The sequence below is a fragment of the Terrapene carolina genome, unplaced genomic scaffold (genome assembly GCF_002925995.2).
Source record: "Terrapene carolina triunguis isolate 2854851 unplaced genomic scaffold, T_m_triunguis-2.0 Scaffold68, whole genome shotgun sequence".
In the NCBI taxonomy this organism is placed as follows: Eukaryota; Metazoa; Chordata; order Testudines; family Emydidae; genus Terrapene; species Terrapene triunguis.
This window is the reverse complement of record NW_020664419.1, coordinates 66608920-66624912: the sequence shown is the minus strand read 5'-3', so window position 1 is coordinate 66624912 and position 15993 is coordinate 66608920. Positions and strand designations below refer to the sequence as shown.

Genomic DNA, 15993 nt, shown 5'->3' with positions numbered 1-15993 from the left:
GAATTTTACTAAAACTGCCAATGACTAAATTGTAGCCTTATTTATGATAGAATATTTTAAAGTATTAACCCAACTCACAATTTTTTTATTATACATGGGGAACAAATATTTGATCATGGATTCTTCTACCTAGCGTACGAAGGTATAATATGATCCAATGGTTGGAAAGTGAAGCTAGACAAATTGTTTGGAAATACATTGGAACAAGATACAAAGCAATAAGGTGGATTCTCCATCACTGGAAATTTTAAAATCAAGAACAGATGTTTTTCTAAAAGATAAGGTCTAGAAATTATTTTGGAGGAGTTCTATGAGCTTTGTTATACAGATGGTCAGACTAGATGATCACAATGGTCCCTTCTTTGAATTCATAGGAAGGTGTCTCGTGAATAACTGACTGATTTAAGTTTATATACTATTTTTCTCCATAATCAGCCGAATTTAGTTCACAGGAGATGGAAAGTTAGGTTTCAGCATATGAAGTGATGAATGATACAAAATAGCCATAACTTTTAAATATATTTATTTTTCCTTTTTATAGTGACTATTTCTCATTATAAAAACAATATAATAATCCAACTTCTTTATTATTTTATTAAATTCTGACAGTTTAAGTATCTATGAGAATTGCTTGCCCAAGAAATTCTGAGATTCTTAGCCAAGAATTTTAGTTTCAAAATAATACACGGGTGAACTCCTGGCCTCACTGAAGTCAATGACTTAACTACCAATGACTTCAACCGGGCTAGGAATTCACCAATGAGTTTCTAGGGTAAGCAATACTTCTGAAAATGGGCATAAAGCTAGATTCTCAATTCTTAAGAATTACAATAAATAGTTGATGGCTAAGAAAATGGAGAGCACTTTTGGCAGCAGATATACAGGACCATGTGCATCCACAGACTAATTTTATATATGAATTTCACTTATCTCCTTACAATCAATGTTATATCCTTTTCAATGGGAGCATGTTTCTTCTTGACTCCAAATGATTTGAGACTTAGATTCAGCAAGTGTGCCCAATCTTAATATTACTTTAAAACAATCTTTAAATTTAGTTTGTTTAAATAAAAAATATTAAACATGAGCATTTCAACCCATGAAACAAAGGGTAAAACCAAAACAGAAGGTGCACTGGTCCACTTTGAAAACAGAATACCTTCACAGAATCTCACTCCAGCATCCTCATAAAATAATACAGTAAAGAGCAATTTCTCCTCTGATTGGTTGTAAAAAGTTAAAAATTGATTTAAAGTATAAGCCTATGGTGAACGGCAGAGTTTTTACATATTTTTAACAGAAGTCTGAACCACCCTTCATACTTAGCCCCTTCTATCCAATCACAATATTTAAAATGTATATATGATATTAAAAAAGCAAAATGCCATAGATTTAAGGAATGTAACATTATACTAGGATTTAGGCCACAGGTTTTTTCAAACTACAAAATTAAAAAGACTACATTCATCATGTTGCTCAGTGGGTTCAAGTTTAAGCAGATTTCAGTCACTGAGTAATGCCTAATGGAACTACTAATAAGATAAAAGCAAAAGTTTTCACAAAAATTAACTTTTGGATACAGTTGGCCCAATTCAATCAAGTTTAAATTTTAAAAATCGAATTAGTTTTCATCAGCATATTGGATAGAAGTAAATAATTGTCAAATTAATAATCTGATATAAAAGAAATTATATATTTGCCAATGCCTGAAAATGTTTTTGCTGTAATATTTCTATGCAATTTTTACTAAATTTGCTAAGAAACCAAGTTGGCTGAAACATTACTGTTAAAATATATTTTTCTATATAGTATTTATTCAGTCTGCCCAATGCCAAAAAAAATATAATTCAATGATAGGAAGCCAACTTCAATTCTCACTGTGAAATCAGGTACACGGAATCCATCAGATGTTCAATTCCATTGGCATGAACAGTCTGTAGGCTCTTGGATGACGTACATCACTTCAGTGCCATTTCCTGAGCAGTATAGTGGCACAGTCAGGTTCTGTACTCCATTTTCACGACAACATTTACAGAATCTTAAATGGCTATCGATATTGACATTAAAAATTGTAGCTGAGGGGCATTTCCCTTCACAGGAAGCCACATTTATCTATTAGTGACAGAGAAAGAGAAATTATCAAACAAGTTTCATTAACAAGATGAAACAAAACATTTCAAAATTAACTGTAATCAGAATCTGTTTTTACATTTAAAAATATCCAGGGTTTTGTAAAGGATTCTGATTTGTAATAATTATTTTCCCTATTAAAAATCATTTGAAAGTTATCACATACAAAACTATGTTAAATGGTTATGTCAATTCTAAATTGAGGTGAGTCTCTTTGTTCTTGCCTTTTCTTTTTTAAATGAAGTCAGCTTCTAAATGTTGAATTGTTTTGTACTTGTGACCACATATGTTGGCTGAGCCTGAACAAAATTTGGTGCTTTATTCTAAAGCTGTTTATCACTAACTTTTACCTTATACTACCTTCTTCTCCAAGCAATCCACTCCCTAATCCTGGCCTAGCACTGTTGTGGAAGAGCATCTAGGCTTTTGAAGGTAATGAGCCAGATACTAATGTATAAAAGATGACTTAAGTTATATCCAGGTGGAGCTATATGGTACTCCTTAATTAAGGCCTGGTCCAAAGTCCACTGAAGTCAATGGAAAGATTCCATTGGGCTATGGATAGCAGGCCCTTAAACAGGGATATTATTCCTGTGAGAGCAAAAGCCTACCCCATACAGAGCTTCCTACAACCTAAGAAGAGAATCTTCAGATCTTCTTCTCCATTCTCTGGTTCTGAGAAGCTGTTTAAGCTCAAAAACTTGTCCAGCCATTACTAAATCCTAAAATAGATGGATATATTTATAACTTTTAAACTGTGCAGCTAAAGCTGTGTCCTTTACTGTTGGTGGATTAATCTAAGCAAACTGTGGAAAAGTCAATCTTAAGTATTCCTCTGCGGGATCAAGACTGGAAGCACACTAGTGTGATAGCTTTCTCCTTCCTCTTTCAATATGGCTGGCAGCTAGAGAACTGTCATTAGCCACACTATCACTCTGATAGATATATGTGAAAGTATGAGAGCAGAGGTTAGGTCAGCAAGGAACAAGGTGGGAGGGATAGTGGAGGTTGCATAAAAGAACTTGTGACACAGAATCCAATATCCATCTTTTGTATTGTTTGTTTGGGACTTGAACTTTGGCTATGTCTACACTTATGGCAGCATATACAGCACATATACTGCACACTCCCCTGGCATGGGTATAAATGTAGACCGTGAAACACTGCCTAAGCGAGTAAAGACACGCTAGAACCTTAGGGTGTATACCCTACATGGCTCTCTACACACCCAGTGTAGTGTCCCACTCCCTCCCAGCTGCTGGAGCCTTCCCCCGCTGTCTTCCCCCGGCAGAACCTTTCACTGCCGCATGTAACTACACATCACAGTGTGGACATAGCCTACTTTTCACTGCAGCATGTTGCTACACATAATCTATACACCATTGCAAGTGTAGACAAGGCCTATATTACCATGGGTGTTATCCTGACCCTACTAACTTCAGTGGGACCAGGATTTCATCCAATACTTACAGCATATAAACAGTTTTCTGATATGCTATTGTGCTGGGGCAGATTAGAATGCTGATACACAGTTGTAGAATACATAGAATCATGAAATAACATCCATACATATATTTAACATACAAATTGACATAGTGATTCAGACTAGTAGTCCATCCAGTCCAGTATTCTGTCTCTGACAGTCGACAGAACCAGATACTTCAGAGGATGGCATTAAAACTTTGCAATAGGCAAATGTGGAACAAATTGCCCACACATAGGTTTCATCCCAAGCTTTAATAGTTAGAGATTGCCTTTAGCCCTAAATCATAGAATCACAGGACTGGAAGGGGCCTCAAGAGATCATCTAGTCCAGTCCCCTGCACTCATGGCAGGACTAAGTATTATCTAGACCAGTGTTTCTCAAAGCCGGTCCGCCGCTTGTTCAGGGAAAGCCCCTGGCGGGCCGGGCCGGTTTGTTTACCAGCCACGTCCGCAGGTTCGGCCTATCGCGGCTCCCAATGGCCACGGTTCGCCGTTCCAGGCCAATGGGGGCTGCGGGAAGCGGCGTGGGCCGAGGAATGTGCTGGCCGCCCTTCCCGCAGCCCCCATTGGCCTGGAGCGGCGAACTGTGGCCAGTGGGAGCCGCGATCGGCTGAACCTGCGGACGCGGCAGGTAAACTGGCTCAGCCCGCCAGGGGCTTTCCCTGAACAAGCAGTGGACCGGCTTTGAGGAACACTGATCTAGACCATTCCTGAAAGGTGTTTGTCTAACCTGCTCTTAAAAATCTCCAGTGATGGAGATTCCACAACCTCCATAGGCAGCTTATTCCAGCACAAGCTTTAATATCCCTTCCAAAAATTTTGTCTTGAATTATAACTCTGTATCTTCTTAGATATAAATGTCTAATCCATTTTTGAATCTTGTTAAGTTCTTGGCCTCAACAACTTCTTGTGGCAATGAGTTCCACAGCTTAATTACACATTGTGTGAAAAAGTATTTCTTTTATTGGTTGTGAATATCCCACTTTTTCATTTCATTGAAAGTCCCCTAGTTCTTGTATTATGAGACAGGGAGAACAGTTGCTCCCAATCCACCTTCTCTACGCCATTCATTATTGTATATACTCTATCATGTCTGTTATTTGTCTTCTTCCTAATGTACACAATCCCATTCTTTTTAATCTCTCTTCATCTGCAAGTTTTTCTATGACCTTGAATATTCTCGTCCCTGTTCTCTGAACTACCTCCAGTTTTGCAATACAATTTTTGAGATGGGGTGATCTGTACTGTACACGGTATTCCAGGATAGGCCACATCACTGATTTAAAGACATATTTTTGGGATTATTCTCCCTCCCATTCCTTATGCATCCCAACATCTTGTTAGCTTTTTTTGATTGCAGCTGTGCATTGAGCAGAGGTTTGCAATGAGCTATTTTGGATTGATACAGTTAATTTAGAACCTTGTAAGAGTAGCTTACATTTTTCCTCTCAATGTGTATTACTTTTATATTTGCCTACATTAAATTTCATTTGCCATCATGTTGCCCATTTACGTAATTTGTTTAGATCTCTCTGAAGTTCTCAGTCTTCTCTGGTCCTGACTAACCTAAATAACTTTGTCAGCTGCAAACTTTGCTATGCCCCTATTCATACTCCTTTCCAGATCATTAATAAATATATTAAACACCACAGGACCTAGTAAGGAAGTGTCGGACACCTGCTATTAACCTTTTGCAATGATGAAAATTGACCACTTAAACCTACTCTTTGCATTCTAGGTACTAGCCAACTTTTGAACCATAACAATACTTTGCTTTTCACCCCATAACTATTTAGCTTTTTTAATAGCCTCTTGTGTGGGACCTTGTCAAAGGCCTTTTGGAAGGCTAAATAAATTATGTCAACTGGTTCTCCTTTTTCCACTATATTACTGCCACATTCACACATGCACATAACAGGTTTTATAGCTGAGACCTCACCAAAGCAGAGAGGTATGATGTCTTATTAAATGATCTCCATAAAGGCGATCATCAATGTATGATATAGAGAGACTTGTCATGTGGAAGAGAGAAGAACATTTACATCAGAGAGCTCTTTAAGGAGGAATATGTGTCCATCATTTATAAGTGGAAGCATTTATACTCCCTTTTTTGAGTAACTCCTCTTTAGGGATGTTATTTCATGATGGAGAGGTCAGTGCCTTTGTCAGTGATAAGCAATTATATTGTGTACTTTTCATTTGGAGTCAGATGTTATTCCAGGTAGAAGGGCTCAGCACTTCTGCCATGTATGGGCAAAAGTAATTAATTTTTACCCACACTTATGAGTAGAATAACATTTCCAGGGTGAGAGGTCTGCTTGATGAGAGGATAACAGCATTTTTTGTTGTATATTGATGTCTGCAATCCTCTTTTTCATACTGGTTTTATTAGTATGACTCATACTCATTATGAAACACAAAGACAACAGTTTTCTATACTTACAGGCCTCTGACTTATACAGTCACTTTTTCTTATAGTTGTTCTGACTGTCACTTTCTGGCAAATCCTTTCTTCCTTTCTACCTGATAAAATATAGAAAATGTTTATTCATTAAATAGACATTGTGTTCCGTTTATTCATTCTTTAAAATGTGAAAGGACAATTCCAATAATTGTAATAATTGAATTCTTACATTTTAAATTAATAATATGGCAAAATATTATTTCCATATCTAAATCATTAGGCAATGACAAACCAGTAATATATTAATAAACATTTCCTGGAAACAAATACTATAGTTTCTAATTATCATATATGAACACATTAATCAGCATAGTCATAGAACATATAAAGAGGCTACAACTGTTGAAATGTTAGAGAGATTTAATAGTTATGTTGTAAAGCTTTTGAAGATTGAACCCACATAGCAAAGACAAACCGAGTGAATAGAAAAGGGCAAAATGCTGTATTTCAAACTCTATCAATACTAAGGCTGAACTTTATGAAAACAACAGACACTAACTTGAAATTAGTGTTAATTATATTATTTAAAAGACATATTTTACATAATTATTTCCTTGCTCTTGCTCCTTAGAACACTTCTGAAACTGGCTATCATTAGAAGGTAAACCAGCTTTAAATATCCATCACATAGACTAGGGTCCAGGTTTACTGATTGTGGGAGAGGTCTGACAGGGCTTTGGGAAGACTTAGTAGGAGATATGCACATCTCCTCCACGTATGTGGGGTATTTTGTAGTAAATACTACTCCCATGGCTGAAGCTGGTAGTACTGGGGATAGCAAATGCTCATAGAGGTTTATGAAAAGATTACATTTTTCTACAGTTACGGATTTTTGTGGATTTTTCTTTTAGCCTTTGGAAAATGAATATTAAGGATACTTGTGTCACAAAACAACTAAAACCATGATACTGAAACAAATGCAAAGGTTACACAAAACCCCCATACCACAGGACACAAGATAAGTTGTGCTAGCTGTATCTATTATACAATATACATTTACTACACCAATTTCACAACCAAATCAGAAGTCACTGTATAACTGTGTTGCCACATAATCATTTTGCATCTTCAGCATCTAAATTAAGTGGGACTAACCAACAACGTCCCTCTTCACTTCAACACAATCCCATTCCTGCTCCACAGGAAGGGCAGAACATATGTTTTGTAAGATCAGCAAGCTCTGAGCAATCCAGTGACGCGTGTGGAGTAGCCACGGAGCCGGTGGGTACTCCATGTCAGGAGTAAAGCACGAATCTTCTGGCTTCAGGGGATAGATGCCATGCTATCCTCTGACAAATGCTATGCAGAATCAAGATCAGGTTGGTTGGTATACTAAACACTGTACTCTCTTACCAAAATGGCTGTGCAAGGGCTTGTCTAAACAGTGATTTAGTGCATAGCAAGCAAGGGGTGTAAATTTACAGTGCGTCACCCATTGTGCACTAAGTAGCCATGTGGACTGTGCTCCTGCACACTAAAAGTTACATAGTGCACTTTGATCTACTACTGACAGCACGTTCCAACAATTAATGGGCTTAATCCTGAGATGCACTGAGCAATAGGAACCTACAGAGGATCTCTGCTCTATGGAAGACTCCAGGGGATCAGCACCTGTCAGGATCAGGCCCAATACCAGTATGGTATTGGTTATATTACATTGATAGTCAAGTATAAATATATCCCTACAAATAATTATGTTATACAAAAAAGATTATGTTATATAAAAAAGAAAATACATTATTAAAAATAATAATACCTGGTTCACAATTTATACTATCAGTAGAGACTACAGGGCTAATGGCAAAGGGTAATACACCCAATCCAGAACCTGGCAGAATTATTAGGAATATAAATTTCTTGTAAAATAAAAACATTTTTACACAAATGACATTTCATTAATTCTTACACTGCCAACTGCAATTTTTCTTTTGGTAAAAACGTAATGAACTTCCCGGTTTGCCTTCCAAATTTAGAAATTCTGCATTTGCTTAAAATCTCTCTGATAACACCCTAGACTTAGTACTTTCCTGGTTAAGACAAAACTTCAACAGTGTTTCCATGCATACCACTTTTGCAATGGGTATCTCATAACTATGGCAAGGTAAGAATTAAGTATATGAACTCACTTTGCATGCACTTAATCAAGCTCTTTTCAAAAGGATTACTTGTTCCCATTACAACCCCCAGGTGTCGCAAGCTCTATTTTTAATTTGTCTTTTTAACTGCTTTACCCCAGGGCACATGCTTTTAGTTTGAAAACACAAAAACAAATAAAAATAAAATAAAATAGCATGTAATTGTATGTATTGTATTTTTGTTCTTAGCAGCCACCTCAGCAAATATTTCTGAAGTATAACAACGCCTTTCCTGAGGCCACAGAATATTGTGAAAGCTAAATCTTTCCTGATTACTGCAAAAAGCAGAAAATATTTGTAGCCATTAATACTTTAGTCTCATTCTCTAAATGAAACCCACCCAACTTGTATGGCTTCAGTGAAATATTTTGCAACTTTACTCCAACCAGTAAAAGAATAACTCCTTTGAACGTCGCTAGCACTATTCTTGTGCAAGGTTTTTTATTATTATTATTATTATTATTATTATTGTTTTTCATTCTGAAAAAAGTACTCTATTAAGCTACAATCATTTCTGGCTTCTTTGCTGTGTATATGAAGGAACAACATTCCATCCACATTCCTAAACATTGATTTTCAGGGCCTTGTATGCCATGGATGCTAAATATAATTTTATTTGATAAATATGAATAGATAAATATATGCCTTTATGCAGCCACTCTTTTAAAAGAGATACACGTATACATACGCAGCTATCATATTGTACTTTTGAATGTCAAGTATGACACAGTGCAATATGAAACTATACTTATGTGTTCTTCTGCGATATTATTGATTACAGCTCATTTTTAAAAATGAAATTCAGGATTTCAAAGGCATTTTATGCCCCAAAATTTTAATTCTGAAGAAAAAAAGTGTGCTTTCCAAACAGCTCTATTTTTGACATTTATTAGCAGCTATTTATACAGAATCAAGGGTTTTATTTTATGTAGTTTAGAATTCCCAGCTTGAATAACAAAGCTTAGTGTAGTTCAAAACTACAGACACAGGACCAGATTCTGTTCTCAGTCTGTTTTTACACTGGAGTAAAAAGAAATCAGAATCTGTCACATAACCTACACCATAATTAAGAACTTGTATGTTTTAAACATGCACATTCATAGAATGTGAATATATAACTAGATAGCACAAGTGTACGTTTGGTCTAGATTTGTGCCTTTTATCACCATCAATAATTATTTGCTCTACACCCTACAATTTTTTCATATTTTGGATTTAAATGCATTTTCCAAAATGGAAAGGGTTAACTTTTTAATTTAAAAAATATTGTATTCCAGCACTCTGACCCTAGAAAACATACAAGAACAAAACAGAATAAACCCATAATTATACAATTTGTTTCAAAATATGATCAAAATAGGTATCAATTTTAGAAAATTTGTTCTGAGCTTTTATAGAGAACACTATAAATATGTATATGTATCGTTTTGGAGTAATCTTAACAACAAACAAATCTTTTCATTATTTAAATTGAGATTACTTTTCATCTTCCTCAGGCTGTCTTTGGAGAGATTTGGTTATACTCCAGAAGGATAAGGTTAAATATCACCATATCAGCAGCCATATGAAGCAAGGCTTTTCAATAAACAGTTGTTAAAGAACTATAACAATTTTGTTTGATTTGGGGACTGCATGCTTTTTCCTTCCTTATGTCCCAGCAACTGAGTTAAAAAACACTGCTCTCCAAAACCAAAGCCAAACTAGCATGTATTGCAGCAGCTTTCTTCACTTACACGTCTTGCAGCAGCCATCATTATAAGTCTGTACAGTGCCTCCATTCTAGGAAAAGAAAAGGGGAATATATCAAAAAAGACTGTGCCCAATGGAATGCCCTGCTGTATCCAATTACATTTAGAACATAATGGGCCAAATCTTCAGTTGGTGTAAATTGGTGCACCATCACTGATGTCAATGAAGTTACAAAAATTCACAGCAGCAAAGGATCTAGGGTCAAAATCTCCAATCTGTTTTAAAATAGAATATTTGAAAAATCAACTTGCCATTATGATTGAGTTTATCTGAGCTGGTCTCTTTTGAATCAAGAGAGCAGTCATCTTCTATAGACATTACCATCCATTCTCCCACTGATGGCTCAATTAACATTGGGAGTTACTTAGACATTTACAAATTTCCATATATGAGTAAAATGTAATTTTGTTGAAGATTTAAAAGGATTTATATTGCTCATGTACCACAGAAATGAGCACAGTGAAGATACCAATTAGATAGCTATTTACAACTGAATACCTATAATTTTGCATCATGTAATATATTTTCAGAGCTCTAATTCATCCCTTCATTCTAGTTTTTTGGTTTTCCTTTCACATTCTATAATTAATCTTTGTTACAGTTTTCTTCTCAAATGTATTGTAGGCAGGACTGAAGCAGGAATGCAGAAAACATATCAAAATGAGGAGATATTCCTTTTTAAATTAAAAAAAAGGATTTCTCTCATGCAGAACTGACATAATAAACAAGAGAAACTGTCCACACTTTTAATACATTTACAAAAATTGCAGATAAAGCAGGAGAGTGGATGGGATGGCAGTCTTGTACTAATACGGTACAAAAGATGTTTTTTTTAAACTTATAGTATTGGTTTTCTATATTGTTATAGAGAAATCACTGAATAATCCATTTTTCAAAAACAAGCACTTAAAGTTAGCTTCCTAAATCCATATTAGCTCCTAAATTAACCTAACCTGATTTTCAAAACTGCTGAGCAACCTCAACTCTCACTTGAAATCAATGCTTAGCACTTCTGAAAATCAGGTCAAACTGATTCAGAAGGATAATTTTAGGAACACATGCTGGAAAATCTTGGCTATTATTATTATTAAAGAAAGATCCTAATAGAATGTGATGAAAAAGCTCCAAAAATAAGAAAAAGTTTTTAACAGTGTCAACATTACTTTATGATAAGGTACTTTATTTGGGATAGCCAGGAGAGTGGCTCTGTGCCCTTTCTAAATAGCATGCAACAGATTTATAGATCTTGTGCAGAATTTGAAATCAGTACTCAGGACAGATACTGCAATGTATTTTTAGGAGCATTGCTTGAACAGCCACAAGAGCAAGAACTAGAATGTACAAAAAACAGAATAATTAATTAGGATAAAAGCTAGAAACATATATTCCCTAAACAACAACAAAAAAGTGTGTGTGTGAAGTATCTAAGTCCTTTGAACCATAGCTATTTGGTTTACAGATGTTAATTTTTAGGTAGGTATACTAAGTAATTTGTAATCTTCATGAACCAGAGCTACTTGTTTCACATAGAGCACAAAGTCTGCAGGTCTCCTGAAGTGTTTCTAATCTCTGTTCAGTTTATGGAATTTTGAAACTCTGCTGCTGCACATTTATCTGCTACGTTTCTAAGTGGCGTGAAACAGCTTATTTCATTTATGTGTTTATAAACTCTGTGAATTATAGGCCCTATTCAGAACTCTCTGCTCAGACAAAATTAAAGGGAGTAAGACCCCTATAAGAGTGCAGCTTAATACCAATTAAACAAAATTTTAAAAGTGGACGTTGTTTGGGATTTATGATATAACCCTAAAAACAAACAGAAGAGTAGTAAATAAGACCATTCATTGCTCATTTAAAAGTTGTTACTTACCAAATGTTTTTTTAGATTAATCATTCTATGGAAAGTATAATATGGGTGTCAGACCCATAATAGTTCTGAAATGAATGCCAAGCTCCAAAACAAAAGATTAGTTATTATGATTTACATCACAAAGTACAAACCTTTGTGCATTCAGTCTCATTAAAAGGGGGGCAGACAACACTAGATCCCAGTATCATAGCACCTACAGCAGTCTTTGCACACTCATATTTGGTGCAATTGGAGACCCAGGTGCTTCCCTCCTACAAATACAAAACAAAAATACCAGAACAGAGAGCAAGTTACAGCAGCACTGAAACTAGAACATTGTTTAGTTATAAAGGTGTTATTTCCACATGTAGCCACTAAGATAGTGGACAGACCCTGGGCTCTATTCCTCGCCAATGCACCAGCCAGAAGGAAGAGCCTGCACCTGAAAAAGGGCTGGTGCAATTTACTTCCCCGTGAATCAGAGTGGAAACTGAATTATGACTCAGAATAAGTAAGAGTCAAAGAGTCATAGAGTTTAAGGCCAGAAGGGATCACCAGATCATCTAGGCTGATGACCTGTAGATCACAGGCCACCAAAAGTACCTAGCACCTGCACATTAAACCCAGCCACCAAAATTAAACCAAAACATTACAGTCCACAGGAAGAGAATAGGAGGGACCGAGATGCTCCAGTGCCTGAGACTACTGCAATGGCAGGGAATTGATTATGTCAGATATACATAGATAATCCCAGTAAGTGATTCACACTCCATACTGCAGAGGAAAGTGAAAATACCTCAAGGTCACTGACTAGCTGACCAGTGGGAAAATTTCATCCCAATCCCACTATGACCATCAGTTGGACCTTGAGCATGTGAGTATGAGCCAGCCAGCTAAGCATGTGAGTGGCAGACTGTTCAGTGCTATTTCAGAGCATTGGCCCACCCCATCCAGTGTCCCATCTCCAACCATTTCTGATGCTTCAGAGGAAAGAGACCAAAAACAAAAACAAAACAATAAAACAAAACCCAGAATATATTGGGGAAAGGTGAAATCCCTTCCTGATTTCCTGCAGGCAACCATGAAGCATGAACTGTAGGAACATATGAATATTAATCTTCTTAGTATTATTAATCTTTCATTTATATCACATCTGCAATCCCAAAATGCTTTACAACCTCTCCAAAAAGTATATAGTACAGGAATCACTAACACCAATCACTGGAAGGCAGCCACTATTCTGTGTTCTGAGCCTCTACCAAAAAACATAATAGCAGCCATTGACCCAATCCTCTCTTTACAACTCACGTTGGCAAGTTTGCTGTATATGTCTGCTTAAGTGTTTGAACAAGAGCTTCCCTGACATCAATAATATTTCCAGTGTCTCTTAGGGAGCCTGATTTTCAGGTGTGCTGAGCACCCACAGCTCCCATTGACTTCAGCTGAAGTTGTGGGTGCTCTGCACTCCTGAAAATTGGGTGCCAACAGCTAGCTCCACAAAGGGACTTGGGCATTGCAATGCTAACTTTTAGGCACACTGCCACCCAGTTGAAACTGCAGCCCTCAGTTAAGCATCCAGGCTCCCTATGCAATGCATGGGGAGAGTTAGATGTCAACAAATGGGATTCACAGAAGTTAGCATGCTAAGCTAACCAGTAGGAAATGCCAAGGACAGGGGTACATCTTAAGATCTTCAAAGGTAGTCAAGTGCCTAAGTCCAGGTTGGAGAGAGGCACCTGTCTAAACCTGGGATTCACAGCTGTGAACTGTCTCCTGGAGTTAGGTGACTAGGTCTTTCTCATGAAAAACCAAAGAGAATGATTCCATTATAGCCAGTAGCCCAGTGGTTGGGGCACTTGCAAAGATGTGGGAGACCTATTTGCAACCCCTGCTGCAGAGCAGAACTTGAACTTTGAGTCTCCTATATCGGAGGTAAGTGCCCTAGCCACCGAGCTATTGGGCATTCTTGGGGGAGGGGCTTGCACTATCTCCTGTTCAAATTGTTCCACTTTGTATAAAACACTAAAGATTCATTGGAGGAGGCATTTGAACTTGGGTCTTCCACATCCCTGAGAAGTGGCCTAACCACTAGGCTTCAGAGTTACTCTCACTTTTTGTTTCTCTGGCCAAACGAATCTTCGCATTCTCAGACTGCCTATTTGATTGGGCCCCGCATTCTCAAGCCTAGTTTGAGAATCCCACCAGGGCTTAGCCACATGCTATAGTGTCAAGCTGTTCAGCAGTGGCAGGACTTAGGCAGTTTTGCACATGCGCAGTGGTGATAACTTAGGCACCTATGGGACTTTACTGGAAAATGTCAGGTGCCATGGGAATTTAGGTGCCTACAGCATTAGGCAGCAGTCAAGCAGAGATTCTGAGGACTCACTGATGCTTAAATGTTGGACTTATATGCCTAACTGCCAATTTAGGTGTCTAAGTTCCTTTATGGATTTAGCCCCAGGTGTTTAGATCAACTTCTCTGCTCCGCTATATCTGCTTGCTGATGACAGACAGCCATGTGGATACAGCTATATTAAATACCTCAACTGTCCACATGGACAGACCAAAAGTAGGAATGTGAGAAATGATAATACAAGAACCAGCTAAAAGATGTCAGTTAGATACCTGAATATGTGCTACTGATACTATTATCGATACTACTGAATATGTGCTACTGATACTATGATTTCCTCCAGCTGTCCAGAGGCACTTACTTCATGTACAGATAGTGTTCCATTTTCAGTATAGAAAGTACAAGACACATTTTGGCAGGTTCCACAACAAACATGATGACTGGAAGAAGGAATGTATATTTGATGCTGTTAAAAAAGAAAAAAAATTAAATTAACCTTTTTTTTAACGTATAGGTCACTAATTATCCCATCCCATCCCATCTCCTAGAACTGGAAGGGACCTTGAAAGGTCATCGAGTCCAGCCCCCTGCCTTCATTAGCAGGACCAAGTACGGATTTTGCCCCAGATCCCTAAGTGGCCCCCTCAAGGACTGAACTCACAACCCTGGGTTTAGCAGGCCAATGTTCAAACCACTGGGGTGGTTTCCTTGTCTGTGTTCTCTCTCAATAGGGATGGTCCCAAGTCACAAAGTTTGGATGTGAATTGACATTCAAATTCTCCAAAGTGTTAGGCAGGGACATGATCTGGTGTTTTGATTTAGGCCCATCTCTACTTCTGAGAGGTTACAAAAACTTAGAATTTTATTTTATGATGAACCATATGATCTTTGCCCGTTCCTCAAATCTTTCTATATTCTTAGTTAAATGAATGAAGTCCATTTTGACCATTAAAACATGACATACCAAAATGAACAAACAATATAGGAGATCTATTTTGGTGAGATATATTTACTTTTTATGGTACACATTTACAACAAGAGATTGCAAGAATGAAGACAAGCGACTAAGAAAGAAAGCTGGGAATCAAATCTAAGAGAAAATGTGTCATTTATTAAAAGAGTAAAAAAGTGACACCATGGAATAGGAATCCCATCCCACAAGGAAAAGGGAAAGTGTTCCCATGGCATATTGTCATTTTTACTTAAATTTGTGCAATATGTGTCCACTACAGCCTCTGGAAGTATGAATAATAATTCAAAAGCATCAAAATTAGAGAATTTTAATATTTACAAAAATCATCTTCTTCCACTCCATACAAAAGAAACCACAAAAGAAATTCAACCCACTCAGGCAACCTCCCTCAAGCAAAAGCCTAAGCAACTCAATAAGCTTTACAATGTGCCCTGGAGGGGGGTTGTCAAAACAGCTAGAAAAGTGAACCCAAAGTGGACATCTCTCCACTGAGAATATCCTGTGTTTCAAGAGGAGTAGCACAGAACTCACAGCCCATTGAGAAGGTGGACTAAGGTGGTATTAAGCCACCTTTGCATCCTTCCAATCCTGAGCTGCTCTGAGACCTCAGCATAATTTATGCAGTCCTGGAGGCCAGTTTAAGTTACGGCTTCCTCACAGGGACATTGTATAGTTTTCAGCACTGCCCAGAATCTCCACAGTGCTATATGCTGTGGCCCTGTGCTCAACACAATCCTCTAGCCTGCCTCCTGGCACACCCCCTACACACCTGGGCTTATGAAGGGGTCCCTGGAAGGCAGCCTTACAAGGGAATTCTCCCTGACTGGATATTGGGCTTCTTAGGACCCTTTTACA

The 15993-nt window shown here is 37.4% G+C and overlaps 1 protein-coding gene across 1 annotated transcript in view; it reads right to left on the bottom strand.

Annotated features, from left to right (window-relative positions):
- Nucleotides 1-1713: 1713 nt before the first annotated feature.
- The window catches only part of OTOGL (otogelin like), a 143951-nt gene continuing 129671 nt past the window's right edge, over nucleotides 1714-15993 (bottom strand). The window contains exons 43-48 of the mRNA XM_026648946.1: nucleotides 14527-14631; nucleotides 11965-12084; nucleotides 9948-9993; nucleotides 7836-7907; nucleotides 6059-6138; nucleotides 1714-2112 (exon numbers count right to left, since the gene is read on the bottom strand). Of these exons, the coding sequence (XP_026504731.1) occupies nucleotides 1912-2112; nucleotides 6059-6138; nucleotides 7836-7907; nucleotides 9948-9993; nucleotides 11965-12084; nucleotides 14527-14631 (624 nt within the window). The 3' untranslated portion in view covers nucleotides 1714-1911. The remainder of the gene's footprint in view (nucleotides 2113-6058; nucleotides 6139-7835; nucleotides 7908-9947; nucleotides 9994-11964; nucleotides 12085-14526; nucleotides 14632-15993) is intronic.